Source organism: Myotis lucifugus, unplaced genomic scaffold (genome assembly GCF_000147115.1).
Source record: "Myotis lucifugus unplaced genomic scaffold, Myoluc2.0 scaffold_409, whole genome shotgun sequence".
Classification (NCBI taxonomy): domain Eukaryota; kingdom Metazoa; phylum Chordata; class Mammalia; order Chiroptera; family Vespertilionidae; genus Myotis; species Myotis lucifugus.
Window position 1 is genome coordinate 935093 of NW_005871457.1, and position 17872 is coordinate 952964.

Here is a 17872-nt window from a genome sequence, read left to right on the forward strand (position 1 = left end):
CGCATCGATAGGAGCTTCCTACTGTTTCACAGTGAATGGATTAGGTACCCCTACACTGCATTCCGCAGAGCCAAGCTTCTGTAGTGAGTCTGCTATCCATGGCTGTTTAATCTTGCTGGTTATCTAATGTCCTATTGATAGGACGTGTTCAGTCAGTCCCATCGCGCGTCGATTTCTCCAAGACAGTGGTTGGTCACGCGACACGTCAGGCCACGGTTTGCTCGGGCCACGGTCCTCTTTATGAACGGTGGTGTGTCCGCACCATTAGTAACAAAGAAACAGAATTTCCGCAGGATGAGGCCCAAAAATCAGGATTTTAAAAAGATTCCCAGGGGATTCTAATGTGCAGCCCAGGTGGAGAACCACTGCCTTAGACTCACCAGGGAGCTTAGCCGCGCACCTGGCCCCCTCCCCACCCAGGTGCTGGGGTCTGGTTTCCGTGGGATGGGGCTGCAGCAGGCGTGGAGGATTCTAGAAGCTTTTCAGGTGAGTTTAACATGCAGTCAGGATTGAATGTGCAGCTCTAAATGTAAGGGGAATTTTGCATCCGAAAATTCTTGATATTGTGAATAACCCACGGACGGAGCGTGAGTCACGGGCATGCTGTCTCCCAGTGTGGGCAGGGTGACTCATTAACAGCAGTGGTCACCAGCCTCTGCTCCCCTTGATTTTTTTAGTCTGAAATTAGCTTTCAAGACTGGGCGGGGGAGAGGAGCCCGGTGGATCGGTACTGCCCCCAAGTGGTGAAGTGTGGTGGTGGCTTGAATGTGCGGCCGTTCCTCGCGTGAGAGGCTGTGAAGTGGGTCTCCGAGGCCACCATTGATTGGGCCCAGACTGTGCTTTACGTATATTCTTTTTTTAAAAAAAGAAGTATTTTTATTGATTTCAGAGAGGAAGGGAGAGGGAGAGAGAGAGATAGAAACATCAGTGATGAGAATCATTAATTGGTTGCCTCCTGCTTGATTGGGGATGGAGCCCGCAACTCGGGCCTGTGCCCTGACCAGGAATTGTACTGTGACCTCCTGGTTCCTAGGTCCACGCTCAACCACTGAGCCACTGATCAAAGCACCTTGTGGGGTAGGTTTTATCTCCCCTTTTAAAGGCGAAGGAGCTGAGGCTCCAGGTTAAAGGTCAGGCACCCGCACAGCTTTGGAGTGAAGCATCACAGTGACTGGCAGGAGGTGTCCTGAGGCCTAGTGATGCCAATAGACCCCAAAACCCATTGCAAACTGATTTTAAGAAGTATGAGTGAGTGCTCTGTGACTCAGGGGGCTGTTCTATTGAAGCCCCCCCTGGTGACAGCCTAACCCTCCCTCTGAATGTTCTCCAGGTATCTTCTCAAACTCCGGGCCCCCCAAAAAGCGCCACAAAGGGTGGTCTCCGGAGTCTCCCTCGGCTGCGGAAGGCGGCTACCCCCAGGGAGTGGGGAACAGAGCTAAGTATGGTGAGTGACAGGAGCCTTGGCCCAAATCAAGGCTCGGGTACCGGCCGTTGGCGTGTGTGTGCGTGTGTTTTTGTGTGTTGGTGAGGATTTCTAGAGAGGCTGATGTTGGTACAGCTAAAGGCTCTCCTGCCGTGTGTTCGAGTCGCTTAACAAAGCCTAGGATCCCTGCCCGGCAGTGAGTTCCCTGATCCCAAAGGAATTTGCAAAGGCGCTTGCCTGCCACCTGTCAGGGATAGTGGAGAGGAGATGGGGTCACTTGGTGGGAAAGGTTGGAGCAAGTGACCTTAAAGGTGCTTTTGGCCTCAGAAATTTGGGATTCCAAGACTTGGGTGCGCCCGTGGGTGTGTCAGGGGGGTGAGGGTCAGGTTGTAGCAGAGGTGGAGGCTGGCCTGACCTTGGCCTGCAGGGGTGGGTGCCTTGTCTGTGTCTTCCTAATACTCGCTGTCTTTCCAGAGAGCGCGGGCGTGGCCTGCGTGCCCCCGGTCGGCTTGGGGGGACCAGCCTCCGTCACCTTTCCCGTCGTGGCCTCCGGGGAACCGGTGTCGGTCCCCGACAACCTGCTGAAAATATGCAAGGCCAAGCCGGTGATATTTAAAGGCAGGTGCAGCGTGCAGCACGCGGCGGGGGTGGGGCGGCTGGAGGGAGGCGCGAGGGACAGGCCACATCCGGCCTCGCTGCGGGCTGACTCCCAGGGTGTCCTCTCGAGAGCACGCGGACACTCCCGCCAGGCGCCAGCCGGGAGGGCGCGCCTCAGTGTCCACCACAGGCCAGCGCCAGGGCTCCGCTCCAGGGGGTCCACTTGCTTGTTCACTGGTCCTTTCCTTCCTCCACTCCCGCCACCTCCCTGAGCTCCTGCCGGTGACGGGCTCGGTGCTGGGCGTCCGGTGAGAGGTGGACCCTCAGCCTCTGCTGAAGTAATGTAAAGGGACCAGGAGCCGGTCTGGGCATGGTCTGTGGTTGCCCTTGCCCGCTGGTGTTTCTGACCGTGAAGTCCGACTTCGGTTGGGCAAGGATAGCCACGGTCACCACAGGGAAGCATGAAACACTAGATTGCATCTCTCTTTTGTGTCACTGGGCTAATGGGTGGCTGCTACGTGGAGGTCGGTTTGGGGTTCACCTTAAGAAACCCCTTTTTCTAATGAAGTGGGAGACCTTGAAATGTGAGGACTTGATGACAGCACCCACTGCTGGCATCTGTGAACACATGCATGCACATGCACACACACGTCCACACATACCCCACACACACGCATGCACATGTGCACAGTCAGGTCCTTCTGAAGTGCATTAACACTGCATTTGGTGTCATGCTTGCGGGAATAGAGGAGAGGGGGTGCTAGGAAAGTGGGAGGGGTATCTTACTGCTAGGAAATAAGAGCAGGCACTCCGTTCTTCCTCCTTAAAACGGAAGTGGACAGGGTATTCAGGAAGAAGCGGCACATATGGGTTTGGAACGGGGCCCCGTTGGCCAACCAAAATGCAGGCCGGCATTGCATCGCCTGGCCGTGTTCTCTGCATGGCCGTGTGTGTCGGGTGGCCCTGGGGACACCTGGACAGGGAATGGAGCAAGGGAGGTGCGGGGAGTGGTGGTGTGGGCAGGGCTGGGGGGCGGAGGGCCCAGCCTGTGCCCGAGGCCCGCTGACCGGCCGATGCTGCTCTCCCTGCACAGGCCACGGGAACTTCCCCTACCTCTGCGGGAACCTGAACGACGTGGTGGTGAGCCCGCTCCTGTACACGTGCTACCAGAACTCCCAGTCCATCTCCAGAGCCTACGAGCAGTACGGGGCCCCCGCCCTGCAGCCCATTTCGGAGGAGATGCAGCTGCTGCTCACCGTCTACTACCTGGTGCAGCTGGGTGAGTCCCTCCCCGCCCGCCCGCGGGGACCTCTGAGGAGTGATCGCTACAGGGGGGTGCGCCCGCACCCACATCGCTGACCTCACTGGCTCCCTCACTGGCTGGTGGAGGTGGAATCCAGGGAAGCTGCTGGCAGATGCTACAGGGACTGCAGCGGTCACGCCCTGAGGGGCTGGGAAGGGCTTAAAGTAAATTATCGCCATAGATTCTGGCGATAATTAAGAAAAGATTTACCTGCTGAGCCAGAGTTGAGTGAAGACTGATGATCGACTGTGGGGTGTGGGCCCCCTTGATGGGCGGAGTCTGACGGGGGGACAAACGCCATATTGGAGCGGGTTAGAGAGGACAAGCGTGGCAGCGTGGACCCCAGCCCTAACCTTGCTGGGCAGAGGGGTGTGGGGGGAGTGGTTCTGGAAAGGGATGGGGCTCGGGAGATCCAACAGCTAATCCAGTGAAATGCTGCCACAGCCCAGCGAGGGGGTGGCGGGACCCCATTGTTTCAGATCTGGAATCTCTGCTGGAGGGGAGCTCAGGGCTCCGCAGCCGCGGCTGAGTGGGGACGGGTGTTCTCAGCAGAAACGTGGTGTTCTTTCCTCCACTCACCCAGACATAAAACTTGGGCGTGTAAACCGGAAAATACCGGCAGGAAACCAGTGTCGAACATAGTCAATCTCACTAGGCATCCAAGAGATGCGAGTGAACGAATCAAACAAGTAAAATTTTTCTCCATTAAATGATTGGCAACAACTCGAGTGATGCAGCCCTGGTGCTAAGGGGGCGGTGAAACCGGTGTTGCCCTGCGCCAGGGCCTGGCGGTAAGCTGACGCAGTGCGACTCTCTGCAACAGCCTGGCGGCCTGCAGTAATTCCCTACGCTCACGTTTGAGAATTTAGGCCGAGGACGTCAGCTCTATAGCAGTGTTTCCCAACACGGGGCACACCACGTCCCACAGGGGGGCAATGTGATTTTAAAATATATATATATATATATATATATATATATATATATATATATATATATATTTGTTGATTTCAGAGAGGAAGGGAGAAGGAGAGGGAGATAGAAACACCAATGATGAGAAAGAATCATTGATTGGCTGCCTCCTGCACGCCCCCTACTGGGGATCGAGCCTGTGCCCTTGACTGGAATGGAACCCGGGACCCTTCAGGCTGCAGACCGATGCTCTGTCCACTGAGACAAACCACGTAGGGTGGCAATTTGCTTTTGAAGGGGGGCAATTTGAGAATGAGTTACTAGGAGTGAAGTTTTGCATATCTTATGGTTCTAGGGGCCTCATATACTGTATATAAATATAGTGACATATTATGCATTTCAGTTCTCTATATGTTCTGAAACTTGATTTGCTATTTTTTCATATCACTTCATGTTATTATTTTTTAAACAATTTTCTAGTGATTTCTTCCTCAGTACTTCTGCTGTCCTTTCGTTCTTCTATTTTTTTCTTTCATGGATGCCATGTTCTTTGGAAGCTTGTTTAGACCAAGTTCATGGCCTTTTAGGCTTCCTCCACGTGAACAGGAGTCACTTTTTGAATAATAAGAATTAGGTGTCACGGGGGGGGGGCATCCGGATGTTAGAGATGCTCAGGTGGGTGTGGCCAGAAGAAGGTTGGGAGCCACTGCTCTCTGCAGACAGGTGCGCGCTGCAGACTTGTTTGTGAAGGCGATTCTCTGGGGGCAATGACAGGACGGACGGTCAAGGCGTTGCTAAGTAGGTGCAGGTGCCCCCTGTCATGGAACAGCACCTGCCCACTGTCATCTGCCCACTGTCACCTGCCCACTGTCACCTGCCTGTGCTGAGCCAGCACAGCTAGGTTCGGTGAGCCTCAGAGGAGGTGGTGAAGGATGGAGAAAGGACAGACGAGAAGAAAGCTGGGTCTGGGTGGGAGCTGCCCTCTCCGATGGAGAGCTAGCGACAGCGCCATGGCCTGCAAGCCATGTCTTTATTTTATAGCCAGATTCCACGAGGAAAGTAAGGGGGGTGGGGTCAAGATGTTTACAAAGTTCTCATGAGTGTCAAATCTACTCAGTTACATGCACCTGGTCAAGCTTTGTTTACTTGCTGCACCTCCCGCAGCCTATATCACTCAGCCACGTGGGACCACAGGTTCGGACCATCAGGTCAAGCTGACAACCACAGCCTTTGGCCATAATTGTGCTGGGAGGGCTCTGCCCTCCAAGCTGGGACTTGCACGTGGCTTTGCCATGAGAGGACCGTGCCCTCTCATTAGTCTGAGGCTTGAACCTGTCCAAACGCTGTAGCCGCTCTCCACACCTGCCCACTGTCACCTGCCCACTGTCACCTGCCCACTGTCACCTGCCCACTGTCACCTGCTCTTTATGAAGATGGTGAACAGCATGGACGTGACTGAGGTGGGATGGGAGGGAAAGGAGACTGGCTCTGAGGTTGTCTGCCCACAGCCCTTACAGCTATTGAAACCTGCCCATGGAGGGAACATACTGAGAAATAGACAGAAATAGCTTTGGTTCTGTTAGGATGGTGAGGTCATGGCTGCTTTCCTCTCCTTCCTGTTTCCAGCTGTCTGCAATACGATGCAACACAAATAATTCAGATTATGTTGTTTTTAAATGGGCTTCGGCACATTTCCCCAGAATTACCCCTTGTGTTTATATGAAACCTCCACGTGGGGCGGGCGCTGAACGAGACCTCACGTGGGGCTCGTGGGGCAGGTGTTGAGGCTTCCTCATGGAGCGTGTGGTGGCGGGGACAGTGACTGAGGCCTCCACGTAGGGAGAGGAGGCGGGCTCTGAGCCTCCACGTGGGGCGTGTGGGGCAGGTGCTGAAGCCTGTTCCGCCCGCCCCTTCTGCCCGCCCCGTGTTGCCAGCTGCGGACCAGGTGCCCCTGATGGAGGACCTGGAGCAGATCTTCCTGCGCTCGTGGCGCGAGTCGCACCTGACGGAGATCCGGCAGTACCAGCCGGCGCCGCAGCCCTGCCCGCCCGCGCCCGGCCCCGGCCCCGCGGCGCCCGTCACCTCGGCGCAGCTGCCCTGGCTGGCCGGCCTGGCCGCCAGCTCCTGCAACGACAGCGTGCACATCATCGAGTGCACCTACTCCCTGGCCGAGGGCCTCTCCGAGATGTTCCGGCTGCTGGTCGAGGGCAAGCTGGCCCAGACCAACTACGGGGTGATCATCTGCGCCTGCGGAGCGCCGCCATCGACTCCTGCATCGCCGTCACCGGTGAGGCCCTCCCGCCCTCTGTGCCGCTCTGGCCCGGACGCCGCAGCGGCTGGGCAGGAACTTGGGCTCTTAGCTGGGCGGGCTTGGGGGACGAGGGATAGAGACACAGGCCCAGACCCACCACCGGGCCCTCCCGTGCTGATGCGAAGCAGAGGGGCCACGAGAGCTGCTGTTTTCCAGGGAAATACCAGGCCCGGGTGCTGTCCGAGAGCCTCCTCACCCCCGCGGAGTACCAGGAGGAAGTCAGCTACGAGCTGGTCACGGGGAAGGTGGACTCCCTGGGGGCCTTCTTCAGCACCCTCTGTCCAGGTGGGCTTGTGGGGAGGCAGGTGCCAGGCATGAGCGGATCACACAGATCAAACGAATTCTTGGGGGTCCTCGGGGATCCCGCCCCTCCTGACCTGCCTGGGCGTCCCTTGATCCAGACGTGGGGGCAGGGCCTCTGGCTTGTGCATCAACACTTCTGGCCTCGGCTGGCATGGTTCCTGGCATGGTCCCCTCGGCTGGCATGGCTCCTGGCGTGGTCCCCTCGGCTGGCATGGCTCCTGGCGTGGCCCCCTCGGCTGGCATGGTGGCTGGCATGGCTCCTGGCGTGGTCCCGGCCAGCATCTTCCTCGCTAGCTGTGGGTCCTCCTGGGCAATGCTGTTTCTGTCTTTCTGGGGCACAGGAGGGCCTTGAGCCTGTAGCTCTCTGCCTGTCTCTGCACTGCTCCTACCCGCCCCCCCCCCCCCCCCCCCATTGCTTGCAGCCTCTCACGGGAGCCGGGCGTCCTCTGTGCCACACGCCGCGGGGGTCTGTGCCGTGCGTGCCCTGCTCTGTCCTTTGCCCGGCTGCTCCCCCTCAGGGCGCACCCAGAGTCCCGGAATCCTTCACGGGCCCCTCCTCCAGGACGGGCTTGGCCCCTTCCCTCTGTCCCTCCGTCGTTCCTTCTGTCCCGGCAGCTACGTGTTCCTGCGTAATTTCCCTTCCAGGTTGGACGCGGCGGGACCCTCCTGTCTTCCTTCTCTTCGTTCCCCTAGGCCCAGGGCGGCGCCTGGGCACCACCGGCGTCCCTGGGTGTTGGCTGAGCGTCCCTGGGTGTTGGCTAAGTGTCCCGAGATGGAAAACCCATGTCTGTTCCTTCTGTTTTGGGCAGAGGGCGACATTGACATTTTGCTGGACAAATTTCATCAGGAAAATCAAGTCCGCGTTTCCTCCTCGCCCACTGCCGCCTCCGTCACCAAACCCATGTCCCTGGATGTCAGCGGGGCTCTGGCGTGCACAAGTGAGTGTGGAGGGGGACTGGCGGCCAGGGCCCCCCCTTCCCCCCCCCATCCCCCAGGCTACAAGGAAGCGATGTTAGAAGCACACCCAGGGGGCTGGGCTTCTCCTTAGCACCCAAGGAGCCCTAATGTCTACCTTTAATTTCAGTCTCTAGTGATGGAGGCCATTACCCTGAAATGTGCGTCCCCTGGCTTGTCCTGAGACGGCGCATTTCTCTGTGTGGAGCCTCATCTTATCCATGATGGTTAAAATAGTTATTCTTGCCCTAGCCGACTTGGCTCAGTGGTTAGAGCGTCGGCCTGCAGACTGAAGGGCCGCAGGTTTGATTCCCGGTCAGGGCACGTGCCTGGGTTGCGGGCGCGATCCCCAGTGTGGGGTGTGCAGGAGGCAGCTGATCCATGATTCTCTCTCATCATGGATGTTTCTATCTCTCTCTCCCTCTCCCTTCCTCTCTGAAATCGTAAAAAATATATTTAAAAAATATTGATTCTGGCTACGTTCCTGAGGAGCCAACATCCTTTCTTCCTGCAAACGTGCAGCCTCTTCCCAAGTCCACACTCAGCGCCAGCTTCCCCAGGTGCTGTCCCTGCCCCTCGGGGAGAGTAGGTCCCGGCCTCTGCGCTCGGACGAGTAAACGGGACAGGTGTGTGAGGCGCCCCTGGCGGTGAATAGCCCCGAGCAGGCACGCGCCGGTGTGGGTGCTGCCCGGCCCTGTGGCCTGCCCTCTGGACGGGCGCACTGTTCCCTGGCAGCGGTCCCGGGCCCCTCACCTTTCCGGGCTCCGGTTCCAGGTTCCGGGCGGGAGCCGCCGCGCATCCGGCCCTTCCAGCTGGCCGTGGCGCAGAAGCTGCTCTCCCACGTGTGCTCCATCGCGGATTCCAGCACCCAGAACCTGGACCTGGGGTCCTTCGAGAAGGTGGACTTCCTGATCTGCATCCCACCCTCGGAGGTGACCTACCAGCAGACGCTGTTCCACGTCTGGCACTCGGGTACGGGGCCCCTCGGGTGAGCTGGGGTGCCTGCGTGGGGACGCTGCGACCTGCGTGAGTTCGGGTTGGAATCTGAACACCGGTCTTTGCTGCTGAAGCGGACGGGGCAGGAAGTATCGCCCCATTTTCTAGGCCGTGAAACTGAGGCTGAGAGAGAACGGCTCACCCGAGAGTTTATGCTCGGTTAAAGGGAGAAGCGTGACCGGGTTTTCACTCTGCCCCACGCAGGCCCGTGACCGACGTGCTGCTGTCCTGCCTGAATGTGCTTTCCCTGTGCTTTCGAGGGAGCGGGATATGAAACAGGGAGAGTCACTGTGGCGGCCCCAGGGCCCGGGACAGTCAGGCGGGAGCTGGTTTTGCTGGGGGTGGGCCTGGCCTTCCCCTCCCTCCTGCTACCGTGACCGGTGCCTGGAGCCGCTGCGTCAGGAAGCAGCTCTGCCGGGCCCTGGGCGGGCTGCTAGGCACACCGGGCTGTCCACCGCTGCCTCTGGGCCCCGCCCTGCACAGGCGGTTTCACCACAGGCATTCGTGGGGGAGCCTGCGCCCCTGCCCCCCATGTCTCGGGCACCCCTGTGGCCTCGGGGCCGAGCACAGTGCCAGCCGTGCAGGCGGCGCCCACGGCTGTCTGCTGAGTGAGTGAAGCTGGGCCGGAGTTGGTGACCCGCTTCCTGGCGTGTGTTCACCTGGCGTGTGTTCACCTGGCGTGTGTTCACCTGGCGTGTGTTCACCTGGCGTGTGTGCACCGTGCTCAGGGGTTCTGCTGGAGCTCGGCTTGGACAAGGAGCACGTGACCAGGCAGAGGGTGGAGCAGCACGTCCTGAAGCTGGACGCCGAGGCGCAGGCACGGTTCCAGGTCTTTCTGCAGAACTCCTTCCAGAACCCGCACACGCTCTTCGTCCTCGTCCACGACCACGCCCACTGGGACCTCGTGAGGTTAGGGGGGACTCTGGGCGGGCAGGTGCCTCCTCTGGGGTGATGAGTGTGGCTGACACTTGGGACGGTGGACACGGCCTCCCAAAGGTGAGCACTGCGGGGTTTGGCATTGAAGGCAGATGCATGGATGTCGCAGAGCCTTAGAGCTGGACGTTATCCCAGGGCATGCAGTGCAGCCTCCGAAAGGGGCCATTATGGAAACTGAGGCTGGAGAGGGAGCCTCTGCTCAGCGTCGAGGGGCTGGGGGGCAGCGGGAGGTGCTCATGGCAGAGCCGGCCTGGAGCAAAGGCCCTTGCACTACAGTCATTTAATTAAAATACTCATTTCCTGGTCATAGTGGAGCCAGAGGCTTCGATGGTCGGCAGCATTGGGGGGCTAGTTATAAATGTACCCAACGGCTCCATCCTGGTCCAATGACGGGTCAGCATCAGCCATTCCACCCACTGCCCCGTCTCCTTTCCTGCCTCAGCAGCGCCGTCCATAACCTCTACTCCCCGAGCGACCCGTCGGTGGGGCTGGTGGACAGACTGCTCAACTGCAGGGAGGTGAAGGAGGCCCCCAACATCGTGACCCTGCACGTGACTTCCTTCCCGTACGCGCTGCAGACGCAGCACACCCTCATCAGCCCCTACAACGAGATCCACTGGCCCGCCTCCTACAGCACCGTGAGTGCCGCTGCGCCCGGGGCGCGGGGACCGGGGGTGGGAGGACGTCTCTTCAGTAAAGATCTTTTTTTTTTAAAAATATATTTTATTGATATTTTTACAGAGAGGAAGGGAGAGGGAGAGGGATAGCGAGTTAGAAACATTGATTCAGCTGCCTCTTGCACGCCCCCTACTGGGGATGTGCCCGCAACCCAGGTACATGCCCTTGACTGGAATCGAACCCGGGACCCTTGAGTCCGCAGGCCGACGCTCTATCCGCTGAGCCAAACCAGCTAGGGCGAGTAAAGATCTTGATTAACTAGGCTGCCTGGGGGTCACGTGGATCCCAGCTCCTTGAATTTTTAAAAAAAATATGTCTTTATTGATATCAGAGAGGAAGAGAGAGGGAAACATGAATGAGAGAGAAACATCTATTAGCTGCCTCCTGCACATCCCCTGCTGGGGGTCGAGCTCACAACCCGGGCCTGTGCCCTGACCGGGAATTGAACTGTAACCTCCTGGTTCATGGGTCGATGCTCCACCAGGCCGGGCTACTTTGTCGTTTTAACAACCTCCCCAGCGTGGCTAGGCTATGACGTTCGAGAAGCTCTGATGTTAGTTTGGGAGGAGTTCTATGCCAGTGTGAGTAAAATTGGTTAGATAAGTACATTTTTCCTGTTGATTTTAATAGCAGTGGAAAGCAAGAGAGTTGATTTCACTGTTCCTAAAACCAGTTTAAATTGTGGGAAAGAAGCCATTGGGTGGCGGCCGCCGTCTGTTACGCTGGGGTAGAATGAATGGAAAGTCTCGAGCGATGGGGCCGCTCCGTCCTTCAGGTGGGAGGCCCTGGGCTCGGTGTGCGGGGAAGGAAATCAATAAAATCTCACCGGGGGCTGCCGAGTGAGCCCCGTGGAGATCCCGGTGCCCGCCCGGCGGTCTGTGCTCCCAGCCGCGACCCCTCCGTCTTCCACGTGCGATGTCTGTGTGACGATGCTCCTCTCGGTTCCAGGGCGCGGACTTGTATCCTGAGGACAGGAAGTACTTCGGGCTGTCGGAGTTCATCGAGTCGACCCTTTCGGGGCACAGCCTGCCCTTGCTCCGATACGACAGCTCCTTCGAGGCCATGGTCACCGCCCTGGGGAAAAGGTACCGTGTCCACGTTCCTCAGCTGCCCGGCCGGCAAGGGCAAGGGGAGGCGGGAGCAGCCAGGGCATTCCAGGAGGGGCCGCCTCCCGCCCTCCCGGTGACCCAGTGCCTCCGGCAAAGGGCCCTGGGTTACGTCTTGTCCTGCGTTTGGGGCCAGTGGTGTCTCTGTCTCTCTAAGGAGGAAGGAGGAGGAAGAGAGCGGTGGGCAGGGAGGCCATCAGCGAGCTGCCCGCCCTGTGGGCGCGGGGGTGGCGTGGCCACGGCGAGGAGCCTGACCTTGTGGGTCGGGAAGTTTACTTTATCTTTGCTCCAAAGGCCCCCCGTCAGGGGCTCAGACCGGCTAAGCGGACTCCTACGTGCATCCGTGTAAACTGCGTGTCCGTCTCTGTGCTCCTGCTGAGACCCGGGGACCAGGGGTTCCGGGGTGTGTTTCGTTCTGGGGGGAGGGCTCACCTCCTCTGTGTGGAGACACACGTGGTAACCGTGGCTTCTGAAGCAGAACTGGGATTCCTGGTCTGACGGGCTGTGTTCTGATTTGTGTGTGTGTGTGTGTGTGTGTGTGTGTGGTTTTTAGAGAGAGGAGAGGGATAGAAAGATGGAAATATCAATGAGAAAGAAACATTGATTGGCTGCCTCCCGCCCCTCCCCACACACACACACTGGGGATCGAGCCTGCAACCTGGGCAGGTGCCCTGACCGGGAGTCGAACCGGGGACCTCTCGGTTCATGGGTCGATGCTCCACCACTGAGCCACACCAGCCGGGCGTGTGTTCTGTTTTTTAATTCGCTCTCTAACTGATCCTATGTCGTTGCCTCTCTGTGAACTGTGGACTTGCTGTACTTGAAGGGAATGTACTGACGTGCCTTCAGGACGATCCCCCAAATCGGGGGCCCGTGGGAGCGGCGCTTACTGATTTGATGGCTGGTGGTTCTCCCACTCCCAGTGGGAACCTGGGGCACACGAGCTAACTGAGGAGACTGTAAAGTCGCTGATGCGAGACTAGTAGGCATTTGTTTTATTCCTTCACTGAACCGGTGTTTACTGAGCAGCAGAGAAACACCAGCAGCGGCAAACCTGTCGTGTTTCCAGCTGGACACGCAGAACAGCTCATGATTTCACCCCTAAGCAAGGCTGCTGGTTCAGGCTCCGGCAGCCGGCCTCATGGGGACGCCGGCGTTGCGGGTGGCTCGGGGGCTAGTGTGCCATGGGAAGGCGTCCGGCCCGGCGCCACCTGCCGCCCTGCGTGGCTGTGGCGGCTGCGGGCGGCTCACGCGGGCGGGTCTCTGCAGGTTCCCGCGCCTGCACAGCGCCGTGATCCGCACCTTCGTCCTGGTGCAGCACTACGCGGCGGCCATGATGGCGGTGCGCGGCCTCTCGCAGATGAAGAACTACACGTCGGTGGAGACGCTGGAGATCACCCAGAACCTCATCAACGCGCCCCAGCAGTGCCCCTGCGGCCACGGGCTCATGGTGCTGCTGCGCGTGCCCTGCTCGCCGCTGGCCGCCGTGGCCTACGAGCGCCTGGCGCACGTGCGGGCGCGGCTGGCGCTGGAGCAGCGCTTCGAGATCATCCTGGGCAGCCCCAGCTCGGGCCTCACCGTCGGGAAGCACTTCGTGAAGCAGCTCAAGGTGGCGCTATGTCGGGGACGGAGGGGCGAGGACGCTGGGAGCGCGGGTGGGGCCTGGTGTCCGAGGGGCGGGAGGCCAGGTGGGGACCAGCTCCTTAACACGGGCCTCTCTGCACTGCCTCCCCGCCAGCGCCCTCCCTGCCTGCATCCTTCAGTCCAGAGGCCACCCCCTCCCTGCTCCCCCAAAACACAGTCTTGCTGTTTTAAGCTTCCAGACTGTGGCCGGCTCTTCTTTCTTCCTGGACAGCACTTCTCCTTTGCTTAGCTAGCGTCTGTCACCTGTGTGACTCAGCATCTTTTCCGCCCTCCCCCCATACCTGGGGCATCCTCCCCTCTATACCTGGGGCAACCCCCTATACCTGGGGCTGGTTTGGTGTTCCCTGTCTGTCATCTGGCTCTTCCCCCAGGCCAGTGGTCGGCAAACTCATTAGTCAGCAGAACCAAATATCAACAGTACAACGATTGAAATTTCTTTTGAGAGCCAAATTTTTTAAACTTATACTATTTAGGTAGGTACATTGTTATTAACTTAATTAGGGTACTCCTAAGGCTTAGGAAGAGCCACACTCAAGGGGCCAAAGAGCCGCGTGTGGCTCGCGAGCCGCAGTTTGCCGACCACTGCCCCAGGCGATGGGGGGCAGGAACCACCCCCAAAGGCCGCAGTCTCCCAACCCTAGCACAGTGTCGGGCCTATCGTAGCTTCTCACTAAACCCACAGGTGATGGAAGTGGCAGAACAAGCGTTCGGAAGAACATGGGGACAGTAGCGAGAGGGACTATGAGGGAGAGGCCAGCCTCGCGGCTGAGAAACAGTAATGACAGTAGACACACAGGGTTTGTGCCACCCACGGACTCGGAACAGGTGTTTCTCAGCAGCCAGCGTGCGTGCCAGGCAGCGTGCCGTGGTGGAAAGGCAGTGGAGGAGCAGGTGATCTACACGTTGCAGTACAAGGAACTTTCCCTCCTATCAGAGGCCCCAATGCAAGGGCTTTACACCTGCAGGAGGCCATCGGGGTGCCCCTAGGGCTGGGCAGCGGGGGGTCAGGGTCTCAGGTTCCCTTCTTCTGAATGGTCTGCAGATGTGGCAGAACATTGAGGATGCCGAGTGGAGGCCTCAGACTTACCTGGAGTTGGAGGGCCTGCCTTGCATCCTCATCTTCAGCGGGATGGACCCGCACGGGGAGTCCTTACCCAGGTGAGTGGGGAGCCCTGCCATGTGTCTGGGACCTGGGACACTCTGCCTAGTTCCCTGACAGACACCATTTGTGCCTTTGGGGGCGGGGTGGGGGCGCTGGGTGGGGCCCTGCCGCTGGAGATCGGGTTTAATGCCTCTTGGTTTCTCCCCATGGCAGGGGAGGGCGGCTGCCGTCTGTTATGGATGGCCGGCCCATTGAGGGCAGTATGGGGTCATCTCGGGGGCCGGGGTTACCTTTCCCACTGTGTCTAGGCTGCAGGATAGCGGGTTCCTCCTGATTTAGGAGGGGTCTTGGGACAGGGGAGGAGCCGTTCTTCCGGCCCCCAGGGCTGGCTGACTCACAGGCTGCGGTGCCCGGCCGTCACAGCCGAGCAGATGGCGGCCACAAGCCCACTGGGCGTCCCCCGGGTCTCACACAGACGGGCAGACACTCGGGGCAGAGGGCACCTCCTTCAGGAAGCAGTTGCTGGAATGGGTGGTGACAGGCTGGCTGGCTTCCCCCCCCAAATATACGTCTATTGATTTCAGAGAGGAAGGGAGAGGAAGAGAGAGATAGAAACATCAGTAATGAGAGAGAATCATTGATCGGCTGCCTCCTGCACGCCCCCTACTGGGGATCGAACCCACAACTCGGGCATTTGCCCTTGACCGGAATCGAACCTGGGACCCTTCAGTCCGCAGGCCAATGCTCTATCCACTGAGCCAAACCGGGTAGGGCCAGGTTGGCTTTTAAAGACTTCATACCCACAGGGCAGGGCGGGTGGTCATGCTTGGGGCCTTTGCACATCTTTGCTTGCGTAACAACAGCAGGAGCTGCAGCCCGGGCCAGTCCACAGCAGGTGCCCCCGACACTTGCAGCTGCACTGCCGCATGCCGTGGTGGCGAAGGCTTGCCAGAATGCACCGCGTTTCCGTGTGCACCCGTGCTGGCCCCGGGGAAGGCGGGCGCTGGTCCCATGCGCCCATTCCCTTCGAGGCCCTGCACGGACCCCTGTGTCGCCTCCAGGTCTCTGAGGTACTGTGACCTGCGCCTGATCAACTCCTCCTGCTTGGTGCGCACGGCGCTGGAGCAGGAGCTGGGCCTGGCCGCGTACTTCGTGAGCAGCGAGGGGCCCCTGGAGAAGGGCCCGCGGAGCGAGGGCTTGGAGAGCGACGCGGAGAGAAGCCGAGCAGCACAGACAACGAGGATGAGGAGCTGGTGACGGAAGGTCGGCCTCCGTGTCTACCCTTGAGGGCGGCCTGCGCTGGTCTAGACAGCTGCCCCTTCCACGTGGCCCTGGGGCCAGTCTGCTGGCCAGCAGCCCTGAGGGAGAGCTACCTAGGGAAGGAAATGAATTCAGAGTTTGCTTCCCCCTCCTTTTTTGGTGTTGTAAGAAAATAGAAGTCCAAATAGGTTCTTCCTAGCTCTAGAATTTTTTTTTTTTTTTAAAAGAAGTTCACACCCTGGCCACTTTGGCTCAGTCGGCCAGTAGACTGAAGGGTCCCAGGTTCGATTCCGGTCAAGGGCACATGCCTGGGTCCCATGCTTGATCCCCACTAGGGGGCGTGCAGGAGGTAGCCAATCCATGATTCTCTCTCATCGATGTTTCTATCTCTCTCCCTCCCTCTCCCTTCTTCTCTGAAATCAATAAAAATATATTAAAAAAGTTTACTCCTTTAAAAAATATATATTTATTTCAGAGAGAAAGCGAGAGGGAGAGATAGAAACATCAATGATGAGAGAGAATCATGGATCGGCTGCCTCCTGCATGCCCCACACTGGGGATCAAGTCTGCAACCCGGGCATGTGCCCTGACTGGGAATCGAACCATGACCTCCTGGTTCATAGGTTGATGCTCAATCCCTGAGCCACACTGGCCTGGCCCTAGCTCTAGAATTCTTAATGAATAGGAAGAAGCATTGAGGTTTCTTAGGGTCCAAGTTCACGCTCTGTCTGAATTGCTGCCTGGGAGAAGGTTCACTTATTTCCTCTGCGAGCCAACCTGACGGCATGTGCCTGTGACTGAGGTTTACGAACATAGGCCGGTGTCCTGGGCGGACGTGAACATCCGAACCAGCATTTAAGAGGACACACAGTCGGAGCAGGGCATTCGGCTGCAGCCCACAGGATCGCAGGAACAAGTACAACGCTGTTCACGCAGAAATGCAGAGCGAGTGCGGGGTGGTGTCAGGGAGAGACAGTGTGGGGCTGGAGACTGGGCCTCCTCTTCCTCCTCCCCCTGCGACCCCCGTGACCTTGGACAGGGCCTGTCGCCTGTCCTAGCCTCGGAGTGCTCATCTGTAAGATGGGCTTCGAGAGACCTGCCCAGCAGGCAGGCCTCCCCGTGCTGTGGCAGACGCACACGCGTGAGCGAGACCCTCCACTGCGGTGCCTCACCTCCCTGCGATGCATCCCTGGCATCCCACCATGCCCAGCTTCAGTTCCCTGCTCCCTTCTCGCTACCCTGCAGCCCACGTGCCACACACAGCCTCCCCCCCCCCCCGCAGGCCACACAGAAGCTTTTCGGCTGCTCAGAGTTCCCCTCACCTCTGCTTTTCCCTGGAGCCCTGCTGGCCTTAGGACTCGAGGCGGGGTCACCTCTCCCCACCTCTCCCTCCTCTCCTTTCTCCCCTCCTGCCTCTGTCCTGCGTGGGAGCCTGGCCTTGGCTCTCAGCCCCTCTCCCTGCCAGTCTACGCCCATCTTGTAGCTGCCCACCCTGCCCCTCCCGCCTCCTGTCCTCTCCGCGAAGTCAGAGGCGGGCACCTGGATGGGGAGAGAGGAGAGGTGTGAATGGAGTTGGCAAAGCGCTGGGGGGCCGTGCGGCACGGCGATCGCAGGCGTTTGCAGTGTGTGTGTTTGGACACAGGCTCCACCTCGGAGAAGAAGAGCCCTGTGAAGAGGGAGCGGTCTGGCTCCCGGGACTCGGCCTCCTCCAGCCGCTCCTCCAAGGCGTCCGGTAAGTCCCGGGGGAGAGCCCACGCTGGGCTGTTCTGAGATTCCGGACGTGGATGGAGAGAGCCTGGGTTTTCCCTGGAACTGGGAAGGGGGGGCTTGGGAGAACTGGCTTTCTGGGCTGGGGCCGGGGCCCGGGAGGAGTTGGGCAGGACCCGAGGCACGGCGGCTCCTTTCCTGGGCACTGTGGGCCTGTCCCCAGCGAGGGCCTGTGGGTGGTGGCAGAGGGCCACGCCCTCGGGCTCCAGGTTTGGGTAATCGGGAGAGAGGAGCAAGGTGAAGTGTTCGCGTGGAGACTGGAGTGCAGGGAGGGAGACGCGGACTCACTGCGGAGAAGCCGACAGGCCCAGGGCTTCTCAGACCGAGGGGCCAGGTGCTCATGGGCGGAGGGAGAGGGGAGTGTGGATAAAACCCCCAAAGTCTCTGCTCTCAGGGTCGTCCGAATCTCTGGGAGCAGGCGGGACCCACACACAGTAGCACAAGTGTTTACCGAGCGCCTGCTGATGTCTGAGTCCGGGCATTAAAATAGGTTATAGTAGGTGCTCCCGATGAATCCCCGGTTCCTGTGGCCAGGTTGTGTTGCCACCGGGCTGCTGTGTTTTTTGTTTTTTTTTAGAGGGTG

General features: G+C 59.1%; 1 protein-coding gene across 1 annotated transcript in view; it reads left to right on the forward strand.

Annotated features, from left to right (window-relative positions):
* GREB1 (growth regulation by estrogen in breast cancer 1) overlaps positions 1-17872 on the forward strand; it is a 52226-nt gene that overhangs the window by 17895 nt on the left and 16459 nt on the right. Inside the window, 16 exon segments of the mRNA XM_006102349.3 lie at positions 1331-1444; positions 1898-2041; positions 3114-3299; positions 6167-6481; positions 6484-6519; positions 6700-6828; positions 7656-7784; positions 8575-8772; positions 9525-9705; positions 10175-10370; positions 11359-11495; positions 12786-13125; positions 14203-14318; positions 15324-15474; positions 15477-15525; positions 17165-17254. Coding sequence (XP_006102411.1) covers positions 1331-1444; positions 1898-2041; positions 3114-3299; positions 6167-6481; positions 6484-6519; positions 6700-6828; positions 7656-7784; positions 8575-8772; positions 9525-9705; positions 10175-10370; positions 11359-11495; positions 12786-13125; positions 14203-14318; positions 15324-15474; positions 15477-15525; positions 17165-17254 — 2511 coding nt within the window.